Consider the following 24329-nt stretch of genomic DNA (forward strand, 5'->3'; position numbering starts at 1 on the left):
GCAGCAGAAATGTTACTGTAAATCATATTACACTACAACTTCACCTGTCACAGCAAAGCAAAGAAACGGCAGCTGTTATAGCATAAATCAACTGCATTAACACTGGGTAAAGAGTGCCAACAAATACCTCCAACTATAATGTGATTAGACTGATGTAGAAAATATTACACTGTCTTCAAAATAAACAATTTAAATTATGGCTGCAAATTAATGAAATGCTGAAATTCCTCAGCACACGTTAAACTTCATAAAACTTTTATTTTTGTATCAAACAGTTAACACAAGCCATCATGTTAATAAGCACTCAATATGCCAACTACACACTGATGGTATAAATAAAAAATACATCTGGCTTTGGCTTTCTATGTGCACAAGGAAGCCTACATCACTTCAAGGTCATACTTTTGTCAAAGTTCCATAAACATACAGGGATCCAAACTTCAACTATTGGTGTTTAAACATATCCAAACAAACACGTTTTTTTTTTTTTCCTAAGTCAGACACAAAATCACAGAGAAAAAAAAAAAAAAATCAGTCGACATCTTGTCGCCTCTCTGGGTCAGGCCAAAAGACTTTCTCCACATCACGATGTCCTCTTTGTCCAAAGCACAAGGGAAAATATCTCCTGGAATGCTGTTTTCAGGCCTGACATGATGCCTTGCTAATATCCCCACATGCGTCATTCATTGCCTGTAAAAGGGCTAAGCATTGATGGGGACGATGGTCAAAGACCTTTCAGCGCCAGGTAGAGAAGAACTCTTTGATTGAATTCAAGAATGGAGAATGTGGGGGGAGGTTGAGTGCAGTGAGGAGTGGGTGATCTGTAAACCAGTTGTGGACCAAAGTACCCCTATTGTTGATAATTTGGAAATTGAGTGAAAAGCAATGAGTTGTGTTTACAGTTTCACAAAAAAAAGTTGCTATGCAGTGAATTGTACCTGTGCAAAGCAGTGTTTGTGCTTCTAGTTTTGCAAACTCAGTGAGTAGTTTTTCTATAAGTATTAATAGAAAAACAATATCACAACTTAGTTATGGTATGGTTCAGGCTATTCTACTTAATTTACCGACAACATTTTATGAAGAGATAGCATATAATCCATCCATATTCTCCCACTTATTCTGCCAGGGTCATGTTGGGGTTGGTTTCTATCTACAGCAGTCAATGAGAGTGATGCAGGGTACACCCTGGACAGGGTGCCATTTTGTCGCAGGGCAACACAGACACACGGAGAGACATACAACCATGCACAGAAACACTCACACCTTAGGACAATCCAATGTTGCCAGTTAACCTAACAGTCGTGTTTTGGATTGTGGAAGGAAGACGGAGAACCCAAAGAGAACCTGTGCATTTTGTTTGACTTAGGTTAGCATTTCCTTTAGACTAAGAAAACATGTTTCAGATATCAGGAATACATATTCAGTAAAACTAGTACATATCAAAATGTTGTTACCGTGAAAATATTACGGGATTATTTCTCGAATGGTAGAAGATCAATGTACCTATTTAGGTGAAATATTTTGGCAGCAGTGGCTGTTTGCAGCCGCCCTTCGGATATTATCATCCAAATAAATGGCCGTTATAAGAGGCTATCAGTCCCATAGAATTTTTTTTATGCACAAAACTATGACAAAAATTGTACTAAATCAGGAAATAAAACAACGCAATTGGCTGTAGGGAGAGGAGATAGAAGACACTCCGTGTTTACTGAAGAAGTAAACTCGTAGAACTGCTACTGACCAGGTTACAGTAGCTTTGGGGAGAATGTTACTATGGTGACTGAAACAGGTTGAGGAAACACTCTCTGTGAAACGGAAAAATCTGAGTTTCACTGTTTTCAGGTTAAGACAACTTCTAAAACTTCTTTCTGAAACAGACCCCAGAGAGCAAAATAAAGCCTAATAGAGACATTTTTCTAATTATCCACTGAAGCTGTTAACCTTCATTTTGAGGTGTAAACAATAAGAAGCACCTTTGGGTATTTTTTTTCCCTGAGCCTCCCTGCCACCACCATGGTTCCACCTCCCTATCCTAAACATAAAGCTTATATTGTCACAGAGGACATGGATAAGCGAGGTAAAGAGTAATTTCCTGTCTTGTCCTTTGAGACTGAAAATGGAAGATCATATCACCAGCAGTTCAGCAGCATGATGTTCTTCAACATGGCATTCGAATATCTACTAAATTTTTTACATTGTCACTCTCTTTCCTTCATCAGTGGCTGCACAACACTGAGCCTGGTTGTGTTGACAGATATTTAAAAATTAATAATTTTTTTTCTTCTGACTCTTTGTAAGTCTGAGCCCTATTCTTAGTCTTATATTATAGTTGTTTTATTGCCTTATGAAAAGGTGATGACATTTGATCACCTGTGGTAAAATGCTAATTTTCTCAGCTTTTTATACAACATCTTTTTTTTTCTCCAACAGGCACCTCAGTGAGCATTTCCACTTTTAACCTGGTTGCCATAGCCATTGAGCGCTACAGTGCCATCTGCAAGCCTCTGAAGTCACGGGCATGGCAGACCCGTTCCCATGCATATCGGGTGATTGCTGCTACATGGGTACTGGCCTTCATCATCATGATCCCCTACCCAATTATCAGTCACCTCAGACCATTTAAACGCCCTGATAACACCACTGCACACCAATGCCGCCACAAGTGGCCCCTTGCAACAGCGGAGCAGACCTGGTGAGTGTTATTGGTCTAAACGAGGGGTGTCAAACTCAAGTCCTCGAGGGCCGATGTCCTGCAATTTTTGGATTCATCTCTAGTCTAACATACCTGAATCAAAGGATTAAATTACTTCCTTAGTATGCAGACAAATTATGCCTATCAGTCCTGCTAATGACTGTATTATTTGATTCAGGTGTGTTAAAGCAGATACATATCTAAGATGACATATTCTATTATGATCCATTATACTTAAAACAAAATGTTAACAGGCAGGCCCATTGGTCCATCTTCATGTATTTGGTTTACGATAACACAAATGGTTCCAATATTTTACTTCAATTCCAGTTACAGTGGTCCATGTTCTGTTGTGTTGAATTTGTTTAGAGGAACTGCAATAAGTATGGTAGACAAGAAACACAAAATGAGAGGGTAATTACAACACGCAGGCATGCAGGTGCATGCAGATGGGGATTTTGGCACTCCATTGGGGTTTACAATATTGGGAGAAGTAATGAGATGTAATTAGAAATTATAAATGCCTATTACCACTTCAATAAAAGCAAACAACTCTTTATTAAGTGGAATTTTCTGTGTGGTTGTAGCTCTTGCAAGAGCAGCAGATGAGTTACTTAAAATTAGATGTGTTATTTGTTTCCAATTAAGATGTAGATGACAGTTTTTATATTTGTCTACTATAAAATGGTATAAAAGTCTGTCTTTTCCTTTTCCTACTTTCTTAGTTGTTTGTCTAACTTTTAAATTTGTCTTTTGTAGGTATGTGTTACTTCTGCTTGTGCTGTTCGCAATTCCAGGAGTTGTTATGATTGTCGCTTATGGACTGATCTCTAGGGAACTTTATAGAGGCATCCAATTTGAGACCGGCCTTAAAAAAGACTCCACTGGTAATGTATTTTAATGCGCAACATATTTGTTATAAATCTTTTAAAATGAACTGAAAAATAAATGGCTTAATGTTAAAGAAAAAAATGTAACGTTTTAGGTCAAAATGTCTGATAATAAAATCAAAATTCCAAATAGTTGAGATTCAGTAAAGTGGATATTTATTTGAAAAGCATTTAATTGTGCTTCACACACCATGTTATTCCAAGTTTAATATATAGTTTCTAAACATGATTGTTCACAAGAGGATGTAAAATGGGGGTTAAAACATTATTTTACAAAAGATAAAATGAAAATACTTTACCTTACATGCCTAAGCAAGTTTACGCCATTTGTTAAGCTACAACTTACTCAATCTCTTTTAAAAGGTTTCCTCTTAGGTTAAATTTTCTGGCAATTCAAAGTTAATAAATAAGTAATAAAAACAACAAACCTGTTTACAAACTGTTTTTTTGTTTTAAGAAACATATAGATAAAATTCAGATTTTCCAGAAAACCTAATAGATTATAACATATCATCTTTTTATCTATTACATGATTTTTCCAAATGTAGTATATTTATTTCACATTAGTTAAGTACAGCTTTCTCAGAGTCTGACTTAATGTAATTATTAGTAGGAGGATACAATGGAACACTAAGCAAAACATATAAGAGCATTTTAGTTTGGTGGATAGTTTTTTGCTTCTTTGTAATTAGACTTGTCCTGTTGTCCTCGGATAATGTAACTGCTTTCCCTATAATTTCTCCAGAACAGTTTTGAAGCATCACTCCTGGTCTGGTCTGATCAATCTTCTTTTTCTTTCTGGGCTCTCCAGATCCCTCTCATTTTCCTAAATGTTCTGCTGGTGATGTATTCCTATTCTAACCCTGAAAAATATAAAATCTTCATCCCTTGGCTGGACTGGCCATTTATCCTTCATTCTGGACATCATGGACCCTACATATCCCCAAATCTTTATGAGAAACTTATTCAAGTGATCACTAGGCTTGTACTCCTATACTAACCCTGAAAATACACACCTTCGTCCCCTGGCCAGATATAACTTCTTCTTTTTTCTTCTTGGAACTGGGCAGATTCTCTTTCTAGCTCATCATGGTCAACCTCGAATCCTCCCTATACTATCCCTGAAAAAATAACATCTTTGCCCCCTGGCCAGGCTTTCGTTTCTTCTTTCTTCATTCCATCAGAGGTCTGGTTATTCGTCTTTCCCTTTGGCTATTCCTCAGGTGATGTGGTTGAGCTGGGGAGCAGGCCCCCCTGCCTGTGTTCTGTGATCAAGGATCTAAGCAGGAGTGTTGCAGCCGAGATGCAGATTTGACCAGATGGGCAAAAACATGTTCCTTTAAACCTATACATAAACAGGAATCCATCTTCTTGACCAATAGGACACTATAGTACCTTTTAGGGACTTTGAATTACCAGGCTCATTGTCCAGGCCATACAGGCTATATTTGGTCTGCCGGTCACCCTACAACCAGCCCAGTCTAAACATCAACCACTTCCTAATCATTCCCTTCTTATATGAACAGTCTTAACATTTAACAATCACAAATTTTACTATTATCATAATTTATTGATTATTATTTTTGTGTGTCGATATAACCAGATCTTCTTACAACCTTAGTTTGTCCTCGTTGTGCGTCCGCTTTATATGGCTGCATTTCATATTACATGTATTTCTGCTTTTTCTCAAGACCTTTATCAATTCTTAATTCTTAATACAGAAACAACAGTGACATTTTACAAATTGGTAACAGAGAATCAATTTAGTTTTATCATAAGTATATGCAGTATTGTCAGAACAATGTAAAATCAGAATCACAGATTTTTTTTTTTAACTAAGGTCATAGAGAAGACCTTTACCTTTATCTGAGACTTCCTCTTTGAAAGTAACTTAAAGTAACTAAAAATTTTAAAAATCACAATTTATCCACATCACAGCACCTTGTATACACTACCTTTCCTCTCCAGCAAGTTTCAGACTCCTGATTTTTGCTACACAGGAAGCCTTGCTTTAAAGGGGATGATGCATTAATATAGTCTATTAACCTAAAGCAGTATGCATGGTATGTTTGTTACATGTCAGGTACGCCGGTCATTGACCTTGACCATGGCACCTTAAAGTAGAACTACAGTCAGTCCCTGGACTGGCATGGCTATCACTGCGCCTACATAGTTAGGGACTAATTTCCCACTGGGATCAGCTTCATAGTCATGGTAGGACACTTATTTGATTTTATTTATTTTGCTCAGGCTACTCATAAGCCCACAGCCCGCTAAATGTTGAAAGGGCGATATTATTGCCATTACTAATGATATATACACTAGAGATTTTACACATTCAGTAATACAATGTCACAGGGGATGGAGTGGGGGCATGGTCATTTAAGAAGGGGGATTATTTTTAAGATTTTTTTAAGAAGGGGGATGCCATCCCCTTTTTTAAATAATACTACAATATTTATTTGTGGGGCAACAAAATTAGGCCAGAATAAACTGCATATAATCAGTTTTACTTGACAAGAGTCAAGACAAACACTGAGTTATAGAATTCAGTTTTCTCTAAACTGTGGGCCTGGGCATTGCAATTATTTTTGAATTTTCAATTTCTTTACAAATTACAGTTTATCAAACATAAAACAAGAACACAGGAACAATATAGTGTAATAGTATGTGTGTTTTCATTGTATTTGAAAGACAATTCATCTACCCTATAGAGGAAACCATCTTATGTTTGTTAAATGTAACCCTGGGCCTCTACAAATGTTTTGTTCGACTTTTTCCTTTATGGAAGAATAATAGGATGATCAAATATTTCTGATAAGTTTCAATATCCCCCTGAAGATGATTACTGTGTTTTTGCAGGAAATGTGAGTCAATTTTTACTCCATCAAGCTGAGAAACTACTTTTTAAAGAACGATGAGTCATTCAGAATAAACCTACAAATAGGTGCCTGTGTCATCACAGGGATCAATCTACTGGCCACAGGAAAAAGGGGACAAATAATGATAACCATTTAAGAGCATTTAAAAAAAAAATGTAGAAAAAAACATTTGTTCAACAATAAACATTCTGTACTGCCACTAAAAAAGGGGTATAGCTGAAATTTTGACTACCTTTTTCTTAAAGTATATTTTAACATAATGAGCAATTTGGCCATCAGGATCAAACTGCTAGAGAAAATCCCTGTTTTGAATACAAAATAGTGTAAAATTTTGAGATTGTTTTTCTTCATCTGTCTATCCATCTGTGCATCCATTAGTCGTCAGGGTGTACCTGTTGTCTGTCTCTAGTGGTCATTGGGGAATAGGTCGCCAATTTATTACAGAAGAACACAGTGGAACAGATGACAAAAAAGTAAAAAACAATCACACACAAACAGACACACACACTGCTTAGATGATGTAGAGAGAGACCAGTCGACCAGAGAGATAGAGACCAGTCAACTTAACAGTCATGCTTTTTGACTGTGAGAGGAACCTTAATACCCAGTTGGAATTCACACATGCATGGGGAGGACATGCAAAATCAATGAAGAAAGAATCCCAGCTGAAATTGAAACCCAGTCCCTGCAAGGCAACACTTGTGTAATAGATTTTCCCTATATTTCCAAGATGATCAGTTTTGATAAGCTTTATCAAACTCAAATGATCAGTAAAATAAGGTCTTTGTGGATGATAAAAAGCTTTAAAATTGCAGTAGAAATACAGATTTAGAGATTAAACGTTCAAGAGCTGTACAAGGTTAAGAAATTTTTTTTATTAAAAACACAGATAAGTGTCAGGTTGAGTGGAGGTTTTGGAGGACCCAGATGAAGAGACGTAAGCTGAAGTGGTTTCTTGCAGATTTAACAATTCAAAAAGGTGGCAACTGAGGCAAAATCCAAAAACAACAAAATATCTAAAACCAAAAAATAGAAGATGTCAGGGAAAACACACAAGAGGATCAAGAAACAATGACAAATCGGCACTGAGGAACTGCACAGGGAGAGTATAAGTGGGAGACCGAACAAAGACTGGGCTAATGAGCTGACAAGGAGCAGATGTGGATGGAAGCATCTAGAAGGGAGCTAGGGGAAGGAGACTGACACAAAGGGGCAACAGAGGGTAAACAAGAAATAAGTAAGAACTCAAAAAATACACAAATTCACAAATTAGAAATGAAACCAATGGGAATTAAAAAAGAAAATGAAAACAGATCCAAAACCATTAAAATTAGAGTTTACATAAATTCATATATATTAAAAAAGGTTGCTTCACTCCAACCCATACTATAACTCATAGACATTGAGCTCAGTGACTCAATGGCTCAATGACTTCAGCTAAACTGAAGGGTTGGTCTCCACAGTGGGCTCCTCAGTTGGGAACTGGTCAACTAATTATATGCATATCTATCAAGGCAAGGATCAGTCAGGGTAACCTGATTCACATATCGCTAAATTGTTTCCCTTGGGAATAATAGAGAACCTAAGTTACACAAATGTATGAAAAATTTAGCTATAAGCATGTTTCTTCTAACTGGCCTCGCCCTGCCAAGACCCTACTTGCATCTGATAGAAAATTGAGATTGAGATTATAAGAGAGGGGACATCCAAACTCAAAGACCGAAAACTTATCAAAAAGTTTAATTGTAAAAATACATGCAACCTGTGTCTTACAATTTAAAATATGTAATTACTTTATTGAAGAAAATCCTGGCCTGGGGGCTTTCTGCATGGAATTTCTATGCTCTCCCTGTACATTAATGGGGTTTTACTGGTATTCTATCTTCTGTGAAACATAGTTAATTTCGGTATTTAGTACAGATAATATTGCACATTATACAGTTTAAAATCCTTGTGTATTTTAGGAGAAACTTTCACATATTCAGTCAGGTATTCAGATAAAAAACCTGAGGATAAAAATAGTTCTAGGTGATAATGGTTTCACCCGTGATATGCTCTTTTTTAATCACCTCATATGGGTTTAGCAATAAAAATCAAGAACTTAATTTGAAAAAATATGTAATTAAAAATGCTTAAAATAAATTCTAAGAGAAGACAATTTTGTGACAATACAAGGAAATATTTAATTCCTATATGAATATGAATATATGAAATGATATAAATACAGGAACTAGAGAAATATTCAAAGGTTTTTTTCATTTGGGAAATCCCAAATTAAACAATAGGATAATATAATATTCATTCTGGATGTAATATAGAGATTAGTTTGGTAGAAATTAAAAAAGGTTTTGGATGACCTCTTGTGAGGTGGAAGAAATAAAATTCTGAAAGTAATACATGGAGATAAGCATGCAGAAGGACAGATTTGTGCATGATTTTTGCAAATTAAAACACTGCAGACCAGTCAAACTGCATAATTAGATTAGTAACTGTGCACTGAAGTTGGTGGCACAAAATAACAGGCAGCATGTCTTTCTGGTACTGCGTACAGCCCCTAAACCTTTTACTGGTTTCCAGTACCAGTAAAGGGCATGGATAAGATTTTACTTGATTCCAGTTCAAAGTAATGCAGCTATTTTGAGTAACTTCTTCTTTATGTAGAAAAATTCTAATGTGTATAAAATTAGAGCCTATTTTGCATATAAATCTAATAATTTTGAAAAATGTTGAATATTTACTTTTGTTGCAATTACCAGTTATAAAAATATTAAAAGCTTTTACACTGCTGTTTCCCTGTAGATGTAAAGAATGGGCTGACTTCCTCTTTGTCTAGTAATCCTGATGATGGAGACGGTTGCTATGTTAATGAGGTCAAACGGCAACGCTCAATGGAGATGTCCACCATGTCTACATCTACCCAGTCCATGAAGATTGACAGACCCCGCAGCAATGCATCTGGAGCCAAGCTGGAGGCCAAGAAGCGAGTCATTCGTATGCTGGTGGTCATCGTTTTTTTGTTCTTTCTCTGCTGGATGCCTCTATACTGTGTAAACACGTGGCGGGCTTTTGATAACGCCACCGCTGAAAGTACCCTCTCAGGGACACCCATTGCATTCATCCATTTGCTGAGTTACACCTCTGCTTGTGTCAACCCAATAATCTACTGCTTCATGAATACACGCTTCCGCAAGGCCCTGTTCGGCACTTTCTCCTGCTGCTTTGCTCCTTGCTGCCATCATTGCCGCCGGCGGGAACCACGTGAGAACGAGGAGGATGTTATGGCAACGGGGGCATCCATGTCCAGGTTCAGTTACACCATAGTCAGTACCATGGGAACCTGCTGAAGACAGTTACTACAGCAACATAATATCCACATCCTTTGTTTCCATGCCAGTGCTATGCGCTTAGGGAAAATCATTAGTAGAAACAGCCCATATACTGTAATGCACCAGTCTGGAAGCTTCACCTGACTGTAAGTAAAAATTACAAAGTGAAATTTAGTCAACCAGTGTAAACACCTCTATAGTCTATGAAAGTAGCACAAAAAAAGTATTTATGTAGTTTTTTTAAGAGTGAACGAAGGCAGATTTTCTAATTTTTGTGCCGGTTGTGAGTTCATATTGTTTAGACTCAGACAGGAGTAATAAGTTATAATATATAAGAGCGGGCACTCCATTGCTTATACATATTTATATAGCTAAAAAAGGAGATCAATTAAAGCTGTTTAATAGTCATTTGTGCAAATTTCTGTGTTGATGTTATTTTAATTAACTTGTGGCGTAAGTGCCTGCTTCTAAAAACGACAATGCTGCTTATGTCTAGTATTTAGCTGCCTCATTTATTACTGGCAATGTATTGTAAGGGTTTTACCTGTTGACTTAGGAAATTGTATCAAGTGTTTTTATGGGAAATGATTAAGTAGGCTCAATATTCCACTGGTGGAAAACAGAATACAGTGCAACTTTGCTGCTTCGATGATATATTATGTAAATGTTATATTGTAAATTTCTTGTGTTAAAATATGGTAAACATAGGATTTTTTAAAGTTATTATATAATTGTTATTGCTACCATGAGAAAAAAAAGAAAACCCACGTAACCCAATTTGTGCCACATTTCAATGAACATATACAATAAAAGACAATAGTGTACCTAAACCTTTTTTAGGTTTTATGCATCATGTATTTTGATTTCCGATATTAGACACAACATTGGTTATTATCCTGAAACTTGAACACAAGTCAAAATCTAACAAATCTAAACAAGCTTTAAATGTGATACTTTTGATTTCTTTGAGGTGAGGGTCTGTTTAACTCGAATTAGTTATACTTGTCTCACTGGTAGCGTATAATAAGATCTAAGTAAAGTACAGTATAGGAACTCTTGGGTTGTAAAAGGCTAACAGGTAGTTAGAGCTCTTATTTTAGTAGGTTTTAGCATCTGACATTTTTTTCCCCAACTCATCACAGCAACTAAAGCCAAGCCTCGCTCCAATTTCTAGATTGTTATGACAGAACAGAGCAGCTTAAAAACTGAAATGTCAAGCGTGGAGCATCCGGCACGTCTGACCTCAAAGTGCACAAGTATCCAAGTTGAGGCATTAGACGCATTTTTTGAAACTGAAAACTCTTATGTGATATGACTTCTTTGAGTCACAGATCCCCATTTCTAATGGGCTTGAAGCACAATATTAATTTTTACCCTTAAATCATTATTGACCAACTTTAGAGGAAACGTAACTTCCCTAATAATATGAAATCTTTATACTTTATTTCAATGAGTCAGAAATGAAGGTCTAAACAAGCCAACTTATCCAAGATAAAAATACCTGCCATACAACATGGACTTTGTGTTTAGGGATTGTTAAACTGGCTGGGGTACTTTCCCCTCCTAAAACTTACAGACAGGAGCTGTATATTATTTTATTTATTGAATTTCATCCAATGACTGCCTGTTATTTTTGTGAACAGGCCTTATATATGTGAAAAATTATTATCAGAAGTATACAGATTGAAGAAAATGTTAAATGTCAGTCTTTCCCTTTGATGAATGTATTTATTCTTTGCAGCATTATGAATGAGCTCATGACTCGCTACCATTGCTGAGCTTATCTGGGGGCTACAGAGTGGATGCCAGATTTGAGTTTTTTTTTTCCCTTTGTCACATCTTTGTTGTTTGTAAGTGACACTGGTGCCCCCAGTCTCTTAACACTAAATCTGTTTCAGCATTGGCGCTGCCAGGCCAAACAGGTGAACATATTTTACTGAATGCACAGAGGCACAGTGCTGTCAGTCTTGGAAACTAAAGACTAATGACCTGCCCAGAGTGTGGGCCTGTGTTCTGCAGCACTAGATGTTTAGTATGGCACTCATTGTGTTCAGCATCTGAATTGTTGGCTTTATCTGACTGTATGATACCAGGTGAAGTGTTTTATTATAATAGAAGAAAATACTATACATTCACCAACAAATGTATAAGGTACACCTGTCATTTGCTTGGTAATACAAATATGGTCTTTGACAATCAGATGGTAACAAATTTGTGTCAATACTATTTCCATAAACCTATGTTAAAGCTCTTATTTGCATAGCCCCACCAGAATTGGAGATTAAAGCTGCACTAACAATGTTTTCTAGTATTGCTTCCCTTTAGGACCTTGAGAAAATAGAACAGTTGTCTGAAGAGGTCAGTAGTATTTTACGTTATCTAATATAAACTGCCTTTTGTTGCAAATTGTTACTTTTATGCAAGTTAGTGAAGTGCAAGTCTCCCCCTTGAGTAAATGGTTTTCTTGTCATTCTCATAAGCTAGTTCAATGTTTTTTTATTGGCAAGATAAAAATCGATAACCTTACAATCACAATAGTAAAACTAACTATGGTTAGCCCATATAGTACTTATAAGTCCAAGAACAACCCTACCAGGTCTACAACAGTTTTGCATTCTTTTTTTTTTTCTTTTAACACTCCATTACAGAGTAAACTTAGACTTAGACAGACTTTATTGTCATTTTGCACACACAGAGTGTATACAAAAACAAAATTTCGTTCAGTACAGCTCTCAACACATTTCCATTTATAAAGTGCAACAGTGATAAAATGTGAACATAAACATAAGATTGGTATATGAAAACACTGGTATATGAAAACTGTAAAAACCTTTCCTGATTTCATACGTGTTCGAACTTCATTCATCCCCGTCTAATTCTTCCTTTCTCTTCCTCTTCTGAGAAAGGATTTTGATGTCCTATTTTGCTGGCTCTGCCATGTCATAAACCTACAAAGTAAAAAAAAAAAAAAAAGTGGCATGTGTGACTACTAATGCCACCGGTTTTATATTGGGATACTTAAAAGCTGTTTGGCATACTGTGGAAACAGAGCTGCACGACTCGCACAGAGTCTGTGGCAGAGAAGGCTGTAAGTGTAGTTTTCCAACCAAAGCCCTTAAGGGGGTGATGACAGACCTCTCGATCGTTTCACAAGCACCTAGATTACAGTCATAGGAAGAATAGAATGTAGAAGATGATATAAGATAGAAACGTTACTTAGTGCTGTTTTAACAGAGTGGTAAATTTTTTCAGAATTAACTAGCCGAAATTGTGTGCAATAATAAGGTAGTTGAACTAAGTTTTAAGCATTCAAAGTGTATTCACTCATGTAAGGTATGAATGTTTCAATATTATAGGAAATAAAATAAAGGCTGATTTTAAAGATAGAGACTACAAATGAGTGAAGGCAGATTAATGTAGTCAGTGAAACTTTGCTTCTCTGGTTGTACAGCTAGGTACCTGATTTTCTCAGGCTATAGGTGTCAATTGTGATGATAAGGGAAGTAGATTTGGTGAGGAAACTTTCTGTGCCAATGGGTTTTGCAAATAGTATACTTAGTACTGACCCGAGGGTAAACATCAGAGTCCAACCATTATGGAATTTCTAAATATGATATTGATATTGGGGCTTTAAAAAAAAAATGATGTATGATATATTGGCCAATAGATATATTTTGTCAAAAATATATTTAAAACAACCTGGAGGAGCACAGCATATGCTCTGTTTAACTGTAGCCAAATTCAAATTCTCATTTAAAAAAAACATGATTCAGACAAATAAACAGCACACTATAAGATTATAAACAACTTTCGCCTGTGCTATTTTAGCCTTTGCATCATTGCATTCTTTTTTGTGGTGCTGTTTTTAATGTTGCCTAAAATTAGTGGCTTTTATTCCCTTACTCCCTGGCTGACTTTAGCACCACACATGTTGCATCCAACACCAGTTAAATCTTTTGTGAAGTGGCTCCACATCTGACTTTTCCCCTCTGCTATTTTTAGTGTATATTGCTAATTAGATTTCACATCTACAGATGAGCATTTAAAAATGAAAACAAGTGGCTGCATACAGCTTAAAGTGAAAACACACTGGTTAATGGAAGATGTTTTGTATCAGATTCATTTTTAAGATTCAATCACAAAAACACCTCAGAAATATTAATGTGTCATGTTTACAGTCCACTTAAAAGTTCCCTCCTCGACTGAACACATGGGATTAAACTAGATTTAAGGAGCAATGCTACAGCTTTTAAAACATCCAAACAGGATTAAAACTAAATTTGGTGCCTTTTAAAAATTACTTTAATGAAAACATTAACTTCTGAATTTATGAGCCACAGTAAAAACTGTATATAGGCATGGAGTGATTTGGGACAGAATGAAATAATCTTATTTTCCTTCTAAAATCTAATATCTAATTTCTGAAAGAGGTAGCTTACCCAGAGATAAAATCTTAATGGATCCAAAACTAGCGCATATAAAACTTGTCTGCTCTCTTTAACATGTGTTTCCACAAGGACGTTTGTTATCATGGAGCACTTTAGTCTACTTTTGTATTGTTTGACAAAATCACGCCTCAAAATGAAGTAAAAAGGTTTCTTTTTCCTCTGCTTCGTTTTCCCTCCCTCTATCCACTAGTAGCTGACAGCTGACAGTGTGGTGAGATCGGTCCAAGCACAGTAACCCAGAAAACTGTTGAGTGTAAATGGCACGCAAAACTGAATCGGATCATGCCAGACTCAACTGAACCACGTTGAACTGGTACTAGTTCATCAGTAGGGCTCAGGCGCGATTTAGTTCTGGCTCGGTTCTCAGATAACAAAGTGTGCATGTGTCAGGATTTGGTTATAGGTTGAGGACCCAAAAGCAGAGGCAGGAAGACAGAGGTGAACTGTAAGTAAATTTAATGATGAATTTAAAGAGCTGAAAACAGAGGCAAGTTATCCAAAAATCCAAAAAGAAAACAAAGTCCAAACAAAACAAGAAACCCGGAGTCCAAAATTCAAAGGTCAAAATTCAAAAGCACTTGGAGAAGTGCTATTCTTCCTTTACGTTTTTAATACAAGAAAATATATAGGTATGAAATGCATTAGTTATTCAATAACACTGGGGTTCTAAAAGTCTACATTTAGATAGAGAAGGATAGAACAGACTTAATGTGAGGCATGTCTCCCTTCTTTTGAGTTTTTGTGTTTTTATCTTCAGTATAATACTGAATCTGTCAGTAGTCACTGCTGGTTTTTGGGGTAGAATGCTTTTTCTGCAAAATACCCCAATTTAACAATGTTTAAAAAATCCTTTAAAAAATCTGTACCCAGATTATGACCTGGATCATCATTAGTATTTAATGGATTATTCCTTCAAATGAGGCCCACCTCACCGTACCATGCTAAAACAGAGTAACATGTCAGCTATTGAGCACAGCTAATCCACTACCCATGTCTACCCTTTATACAATATTTTTGCATTTATTTAGTTTGCCAAAAACATACTTTTTCAGTTTTGAAATCCATCAAGTAAAACTACATTAATCATTAGACACACTTACCCTGCAGATGCTAAATATTATTATAGTTGTCCAGACCAACCACAATGCTTTACGTCATTGTGGCAATTTTCAGCAAATAATACACTGTAACGTCATCGGCAGACACAGGTCCTGAACAGATCTGACTAACCAAGCAGATGTGGTACCTACACCGGCTTCTTAGCTTTGTGGTGAGATGTAAATACAATCTAGATCAAACAAGGATAACTTACCCAATTGACAACAGAGTATACAGTTTATTTAAAATGTGACTCTGATAAATACCATAGAAACATGGTACATTTATAACTAAAATATATATAAAAAAAACATTCTTGGTCGATAAAAACTGAAAAAAGAAAAACTTCACTGCACTGTATTGGCAGGAAGGGATTGCTTTACTTTAGTCTAACATCAGGGATTAAGAAATAATAATCCGGTCTTAAATTTTCCAATTAAATCTTAGAAAAAACAATAATCAGTGCTTAACACAGAAAAGCCATATAAATCATTAAATGTTAAATAAACAGACATTTTTTCATTAATCACAGTTTTTAAACTCAGTGAACTGCACTCTGGACATAATAATGCATTCACCATCAGCATTCCCTCATTGAAGGCATACTGTATTACAGCTGTGTGGCCTGTTTTTTACGGGTCACGCTTGAAAAGTGTATTTATTTCCTGGAGAGCAGTAAGCAAGTGATTTCCCTGGGGTGTCACATTGGCTGTTATTTCTTGATACACACATAAACACAAACACACACAGCTTTGTTTTCATGATATATGGGGACATTTCATTGACTTGAATTCATTTTAAATGGCCTAACACAGAGCCTTACCCTAACCCTAATAATTTCCAACATATACCTAACTCTAAACTAAACACAATTATAGCAGAATATAGAAATGTAGCATGACAAAGCAGCCACAACAAGCAAGCATGTCTTTATTACTGCTGTTGAAAAAAGAAGAAGAACTTTGAGTCATGCTTTAACTGATGCAGCTTGGGCTTGATGCAGCTTGGGTGTTTTTCTCACCCAATTTTCATGTATATGTTCAGAAAATTACCCTAACCCTAATGTTGCTTTAATTTCAGTGATTCTAATTATTAATTTCAATTTCTCTCGATTAAGATTACTAAGTGAAAGATTTGAAAACCTTTACATTTTAAATGAGGTAGCTTCTTAGCTTTTTCTTAACAAAATATTCTGAACTACACTGCATTTTAAAGCTATAAAATTTTTACTTTCATGAATTGTGTTAATTGTGGTAATATCTCACAGGGCTCTTCTTTAACCACTGTAGGAATATAAAACCTACAAACTCTTTGAGCTAATATATTTTATTTTTATAAGGATGTATTTTATGGTCTTACTAACCTAATTCTGATTACAGCATGGTGCTAGGCTGAGTGTTGAACCAGGGAAAAAGGCAACAGAGGAAGACAAGTGATGTGCCACGGTAAGTATCCCTAGAAAAATGTGTCTACGTTCACACAGCAGACTGAGGTGACCCAAATCCGATTTTTCTGGCCCATATGTGACCTATATTTGATCTCTTCATGGCAGTCTGAACAACACAGATCCAATTTTTTCAAATGTGTCCCAGGCCACTTGGCTATGTGGTCCTGAATCCGACACGAATCAGATTTTTTCAAATGCGACCTGTGTCTGAACAGCCAGGTCGCATTCATCCAAACTGTCGCATTCATCCAACTACTCTGTGCCTTGCTACGCTGAAGTGGGAAGAAAAACAACAACCATGACGGATAATGGGAAGAGCATTCTTTTTATTAACCATCTTGAAAAGATTGAGTTTTTAAGGTTAGGAAAGATTGCTAGATGTGCTCCAGCTCTACCATCCATGTTTACTACCGTAAAGACAGGGCACGTTTGCTTGTGACGTCATTGCGTCCTCCACTGCGCATGTGGGAGAATTGCGTTGTATGAATACAGTTCTCTCAGGAGATCTTATACAGGTCGCATATATCTGGAAATGTGAACGGCAATGCAAAATAATCGGATTTCACAAAAAATTGGAATTGAGCATCAAGGCCTGCAGTGTGAACATAGCCTTTGTTTCTTTGTTGACTTCACTCCAATTCCGATCCACAAGTCATGTTTATTTTTGGGGGTTATTTTTTTCAAAGTGAAAGATGAGTGATTTTATTTATTCATTCAGGTAGTCAGTTTCATCTTTAAAAACTGATCTCTACTATAATACCATCAATGCAGAATAAAGTTAATTAATGACTGATAGATCAATGTAGCTTTAAAGGAAACGTCCAGTCAGCAAGGAATGATCAATGGATCATTATCTATACCTAAAACTAATACGTTAGTGGTGATTCAATAAATTTAGCTTTGATCAATAAAAACATTAAAAAAATTATTTTCGTTGCAATCACTGGGACCAGCCATTTTTGCCCAAATATAGTAACAACTCATACCTGACATCTTCCGGCAGTGACGTCATGGTGCGTTATGCCGAAGGGCCATTTTCCCAACTTTACAAGCAAAATCTATGGCAATTACAAGACACATCTGCAATAACATTTATTTAAGATTTCAAGAGGACTTCACCATTAAAATTTGCGAAAGCTATACTTAAAAGGACAATGCCCAATTCAAGATAACTTGGATAATAGCGCGTTGTGACAAATACCAGATACAGCATTGGGACTTGATCAACAGCCAATACCGTTAGGTGGCAGTAGTGTTCTTTGACAAACATGGTTGTCACCAGTAAAGCACAGTCAAATTAAAATTACTCTAAAATTACTCTAAAAACACTTATCATTTATTGAACAGTATGTTATCATTTCATATTTAAAGTACTTTCAGAAGTTTGAATTCTGAATATGACCTTTATATGACTTTCCCTTTAAAGTAATTTTTTTATTTGACAAAAATGAAATGAAGCAGGCATTTCTCATGCTAAAGCCTTATTTTTGACTACCGTAACTCACACACAGTTAAGCCGGGCATACACTTTCTGATTTTTTCAATCGTTGCAAGCAGCTACAGCTCACAGCTGACTATGCATGTTAAGCCCGACGCTCTGATGCAATGTGCCTGCTCACACTGTAGGTCTAAAAACAATGTTGGACTCAGCTCCGCAGGGAGATGGAGCTACTCTGACTCGTTTATCAGGAAGCCAAAAGAGTAGAAGAGGGGTATGAAGCTCACTAGAGTGAAATGCGCTGCCTTGGCAATTTGTGCAAATTTGTGCTGATAGCCCAAAAAAGAAAAGGTTACAACGTATTTGGACAAAGACATGGCTGAGCAAACATGGCTACTACGGTCTGTCAATTTTACAGAAAATTCCAAACTTCCACCATAAAACAGGTGAATCCAAACGAAGCCTCGAGTTGACGTGAACTCAGGGGTGGTGCCTTATTTGGTTTTGGCCTTTACTTTTATCACACCTCAAAATTTACATACAGACCAGCTAAATGGCACACTGGCCAAGAACATGAATAGAGGTCGCGAAGATGAAACTAGTTTAGCTGTTTAGCCTACAGTTGGGTTTACTTCTAGAAGAATTACAAAACAGGCATTTTCTCTATTGAAAATGAGAAAGGACCACGGGCGTAAATGCAGTGTTCCAGGCTGATTTTAATTTCTCACATTTTTCTATTGCAGGTGGTTTAAATGTTGATATTTAGAAGATATTTTTAAAGTAAAGAGATAACAACTGACAAATGCTCCGTCGCATCTCCCCCGATCTTATCTTTTACCCAAAATTATATTGCAGGTGTTTTTGCTGCATTATGTTGTCCTTTGATGCACTTACTCAACATTGCGGACTCTGCCCGGAGACTTTTCCATCTGTAGTAGAGGAATACTCAGAGTACTGCAGTCATCATTTGCCTTATTTGCCTCTGCCCTTCTAGCTTTTATTCAAATCCTACTTATACTTTGCCCCATAGGGCAGCTAATCTGTGTATGAGCCTAATGTTTTACAGTGGCTTGTTATGCCAATAACACAAGACTTAATATTGGAATAATTATAATAACTTTATAATTTACTTCATAACCATAGACTAGTAGACTGTGTTCCTAAACCTAATGCAATACCTATGCCCTGCCATGATGCCTGATACATTTTAATCAAATTTGTAAACCTTACCATGATCGTATGTCTCTGAACATTAAATTCATACTTTATCCTTAAACTTAATTACATATTTAATACCTTACCAAATGAGGTAAGATGCCTGCATCATTTCAAATAATAGGCAAACATCTTAGGTATATATAAAAGGTGTTACAATAACTTTGATAATTTTTATTGTAAAATTATTTTTATTAAAATAATTTACAGAAGAAAGAAAGACAAAAACTATTCTCTTAGGAAAACTGCTTTCCAGTTATAGGAAAGTGAAACATCTAAAGTACAAGTTATTTTAAATATATTTGTAAAATATCCAGTGTAATATATTAGTGCAACACAAAGAGGGTTTTAAATATCTCATGTAAAATGTGTTCACTGCCAGATATTACTTTGTTAGAGAAAATGACGTTTATTTTGTAATACTTAAGGTGATCATCAATGGACAGTTTTGTATTATTTTTGAAGGTAATACAAAATGTCCAAATCTACTATGAGAGCATGATAGGTCAGGTAGGAGTCTGGAGGAGATTTTTGGATTCAAAGAAAACAATTTGATTTTTCCCCCTCAACTTTCTTTATTTATTTGATTAAAGAACACAATTAGCCTGTCTGCATAGAGATTCCTATATTTATAAGATTCAGATATGTTTTCATTATAAATTCAGGAGGAAAGTTTTGCAAATTTTACAGATTCTTAAAATCTTCAATAATTAGTAATTAATCAATGAGTAAAAAACTTAAATGAAGGCACCTCATCACTAGGGACTGCACTCCAATTAATAATGTTTACTCAGACAATGAGCAGGCCTTCCAATGAAGGCTTTCTTTTACTTTGTTATAATACTGATCATTACACCTCTACTAATCAAATCCTGGTGAGAGGATTTGATCTATGAATATATCACTTTCTGTCTGCTAACTTTAGAGCATATACCATTTCTTAAACCGAAAACTTTGGTTTCTATGATAAATATATAAAAATACTAGGCATTTAAAGTTGATTACTTGCTCTTTAAGTGTACAAAAATTGGTCCCTTTTTGTCAAAATAAAGGTACTCGGGGGGCAATGCTGCAGATGAGAGATAGGGACACTTACACCATGTGTAGCAAAAAGGGTTGATAATTTTTTATTTAATATTTTATTAGCGATCAAATATTTCTAAGACCTGTAAATGTTGGAGTACTGTAGCAGTCCAAGCAAATTTATATTTATTAAATTTTGAATTTGTTGCCAGTGTAAGTGAAAAACAGATATAATCACTAGTATCTTATTAGAAATGTACTTTGAAATTGAAGTGAACTTAGAAGTCCAACTGTCTTTATATGGCATCCATTTACATTAGGCTATTTGTTTATAATCAATAAAATAGATTGGTATCCTAGATATGGACATACAGTATTAGATTATCAGGGGTGTGTGTTATGAGTTAGTGTCCACAGGAGGAGGTATTATTTCTGTTTCAACAACCAACGGCTTAGTTGTTTTAAATAAGTTTTTGATTAACATTTAGTTGTGGTATTGCTGTAGTTATTTTAGTTTTTTTTTGTTGTTGTTTCTATTTCCTTTTTCTAAATCTAGTAATTGTACGGTGGATAGAGTAGGAAATATGATGACCTATTTGTATTGTATCGGCAGATTGAGACAACACATGAAGTTGAGGAGTCCACCATAGGAAGAGAAACAAGAAGTTTGTTTGTCTGTTTTTATGAATGTACTGCTTAATACTGGAATCATTAAAGCTGTGCACTAAAAGAAAGAGATTTTCTCAATTTTACCAAAGATAAAGCTCTGTTTCTTTACAAAAAAGTTTTACTTTTTCTTTTTGGATTTTGAAAACTTACTTGGACAGAACCTATGTATTGTGACTGAATTGCTGGGAACTTTTCATCTTTGATTGATGTATCTTCTCTGTGTGTAGTTAAGCTAAACGAAACAATCTGTCACTCATGACTAGCTTTTGAGTTTGAATACTTTATGCTTCTCAGTTTCAGCTAAAATAATTGTAGAATTTAAACTTTTACAACACATTACAATAATTATATGTATGAATTAAAAAGACTTGTATAGACCATTAAGATATTTTCCTAACATATCAGAGAAATTGCCCACAGAGTATTTGTTTAACCAAACATTTTGTTGGTGCTGGCATCCTTTTTAATGCTTTCTCCCTATTCTTTTTAATTTAATTCTGTTACAACAGTATTTGTTGATAGTTGTAGTAGTATGCATGTGTGCACAAGTAGTTCTGCCGAGACTATATGAATAGGAATATTGCCTACTGTGAATCTATTTGTCAAGCTTGGATAGGCAGAACTGAGAGCCAAGAGCAGGCAGTCAACTCATTTGCCAAGCACTCAAAGGTGCTGCTCATGTAAATGTCAAGCTTAAACAAGTATCATTTAAGTCAACTAGGATGTTGCTTTTTATTTTGTGACATGTTTTTTTTTATTATTTTGTATTGATTGTAGAATTAAGAGCCTGGATCATGTTGAGAAGCAATTCTTTGTACTACATGAAAGCTTAAGTCAAAGGAAAAATCAAAGTATGGTGTTTTGGCTGTATAATGCAATGTTTGCTCAGGCAACAACTTCTTTGATAAAATCAAGGGGTTGGAGTAAAAAAAAAATCTATTTGCCTTGAGTCAGGATGAATATTTTCAGCAAAAATTATTTTTGTTGTGCACTAGGGTACTCATTGCACCCTAATGCACATTTGCTTGTAATTAAAACTGAAAGAGTTCCTGTGTAAATTTGGCTTTTGGTGCTCCATGTGGTTATTGTAAAAAAAAAAAAAAAAACACAACCACTGTATGCAGTGTTTCAATTAGCCACAAACAAAGCATAAAATTCATAGAGTTAAGATTAGGTGTTGTGTTTAGTTATGTCCAGTGGATTAATTGCAGCAGTTGAGTGTTGTAATTGTTAGTACATCAATCTCATCAATTGAAATGTCATGGTGTGAAGAAACCATTTTGAAGATTTAAGTCTTTGTCATTTTTACAGTTTGTGGTCTCCAAGGCAGAAGAAGAAGAAAAAAAACGATCTAGAATTAGTGCAGCCATCTTGCTGTCAAACGTCACCAAATTCTAAATAGTTTTTATAAGTCCCTGCCTACCCATTCATCTGTACGGTACATTAATAGCATTTATAATGATTTGTACTAAATGTTTATGTTTAATACAGACTGATACATTGTATATGGGCTTTGGTAGTTATATTTTGTGGGGAAAAAATGAATTGATTTTGTGTTTTTGTGAGTGCCACATCTCCATGAAGTCTGGTCTGTCAGGTCATGAATTGAATGTGAACAGTTAGGGAATTATTTCAGGTCCTGTTTAGGTTTACCCGGAGGCTCACTGTTGCCAGGCCACCATTGCCTTAAGGTGTAATGAGTGTACAGTCTTATTATGTCTGAGTAAATGTTTTCATAAAACGTCTTTATATAATCAACTGTGTATATGTCTGACAGAAAGGACATGTCAGAATAATTGATCTGCTTCATATTCTGTCATATGATTGCCCTCCAGATATTTGTGTATACCAAATCAAAGATCTTTATTTAAAAATGTGCTGTTTCACCCCCAGTAGAAAGTCCTAAGCGTTGTTTTAAAATAATTAAACCTTGTGGTTTAAAAATAATTGTATGTTTTTGGGAATGTTCAAAAATTGTTTAAATAAAATGTCTTTGCTGCTAACTTTGCATAGCTTTTGGTAATATCTTGCCATTTTCTTTTCTCTAAGACTGACTCCAGATGGCACAGGTTGGACAGGGGGCTTCTGTCATTAGTAGTATGACTTTGGAAGAACTAGCTTTCAGTAGGAGGCCCTTCTAGCTTATATTTATACACTACTGTTTCAGAGACATAAAAGGTTTATCTGCCAGTCAGACTTCTGCTATATACATAAGTGTTTACAGTTCCCGTTTAGTCCTCAATAGTTCTTTCTCTGAATAAATGTTTACATGTATGCATACTGTACCAAAATATTCAGCAGGGCACCTACAGTTTTGTGTAATATCTTGTTTGTGCTATGTAATGTAGAGTAATAAAGCATGGCTATTAAAAAAAACTGTTATTTTGTGTGTTCATTTAATTTAGCATTTTTTAATAACAAAAAGAACTATAATTGTTAGCTCTTTTGAGTTTTAAAAATACTCAAGCAGTGGCGGCTGTCCAACCAGCTCAATCACCTTGATTAAGACATAAAACTAATTAAAAGGAAATTATAAAATTTACTTTTTATAATTGATGGTTGCCCATTGACTCTTGTTACAATTTGTACATGCGCTGTAGCTCCTCTGAAATACAGAACTATAGGAGAGCTCTGTGTGCTCCAAAGCTACACACTGAGGTGACAGGAACTGTCATCAAAGTTGTTGTGTGGGTGATTGACAGGCTGAGTCGCGGGAAAGAAGCAAACTTACGAAGAGAAGCTGGAGGTAAAACCGGTTGGATCAGCAGTCCGAAGAGGCGCTACACTCTGTCTTTTTCCAGGACCTGGTTTAGCTACAAGGCTTGGCTAACTGCAAACAGCGAGGCTAACGCTTTATTCTGCTTCCTCGGATGCCTGCCTCCTTTTTCAAATGTAAGGATCTAAGCCAGCATAGATAAAGAAAGGTAGGACTGAGTTAAAGCACTTTTTTTTAAAAAGGCAAAGAGGAATGAACAATCTGGATTAACATGGAAAATAATATAATATAGTGTACTTTTTCTAGATGTTTGTTAATTTGCATAGTTTCTCTTAAATAATTAGTAAATTAATAATTATTTATTTTCTCTAGGAAAACAAGAAATATAAAGCTGACTAATAGCTTCTACATTTTAAAACTGGTACATAATTTTTTTTAGGTATGTGACATCATATTGGACAATGCAATACACAGTTTTGCCTTCA

General features: G+C 35.6%; 1 protein-coding gene across 4 annotated transcripts in view; it reads left to right on the top strand.

Moving 5' to 3' along the window:
• LOC107099853 (cholecystokinin receptor-like) overlaps positions 1 to 23481 on the top strand; it is a 51661-nt gene extending 28180 nt beyond the window's left edge. The window contains exons 3-7 of one of the 4 annotated variants that reach the window (XR_001481980.1): positions 2431 to 2692; positions 3452 to 3579; positions 9264 to 9936; positions 16716 to 16781; positions 21073 to 23481. Coding sequence is in view for 2 of the 4 variants with exons in the window: in XM_015398128.1 (XP_015253614.1) it covers positions 2431 to 2692; positions 3452 to 3579; positions 9264 to 9784; positions 16716 to 16772 (968 nt within the window). In the remaining 2 variants the exon portion in view is untranslated. Of the gene's footprint in view, positions 1 to 2430; positions 2693 to 3451; positions 3580 to 9263; positions 10605 to 16715; positions 16782 to 21072 lie in introns of those variants that run through there. The other 3 variants (XR_001481981.1, XM_015398128.1, XM_015398129.1) reach the window with 3 other exon arrangements.
• The last annotated feature ends 848 nt before the right edge of the window (positions 23482 to 24329 follow it).

Source organism: Cyprinodon variegatus, unplaced genomic scaffold, assembly GCF_000732505.1.
Source record: "Cyprinodon variegatus isolate N-32 unplaced genomic scaffold, C_variegatus-1.0 Scaffold913, whole genome shotgun sequence".
Classification (NCBI taxonomy): Eukaryota; Metazoa; Chordata; class Actinopteri; order Cyprinodontiformes; family Cyprinodontidae; genus Cyprinodon; species Cyprinodon variegatus.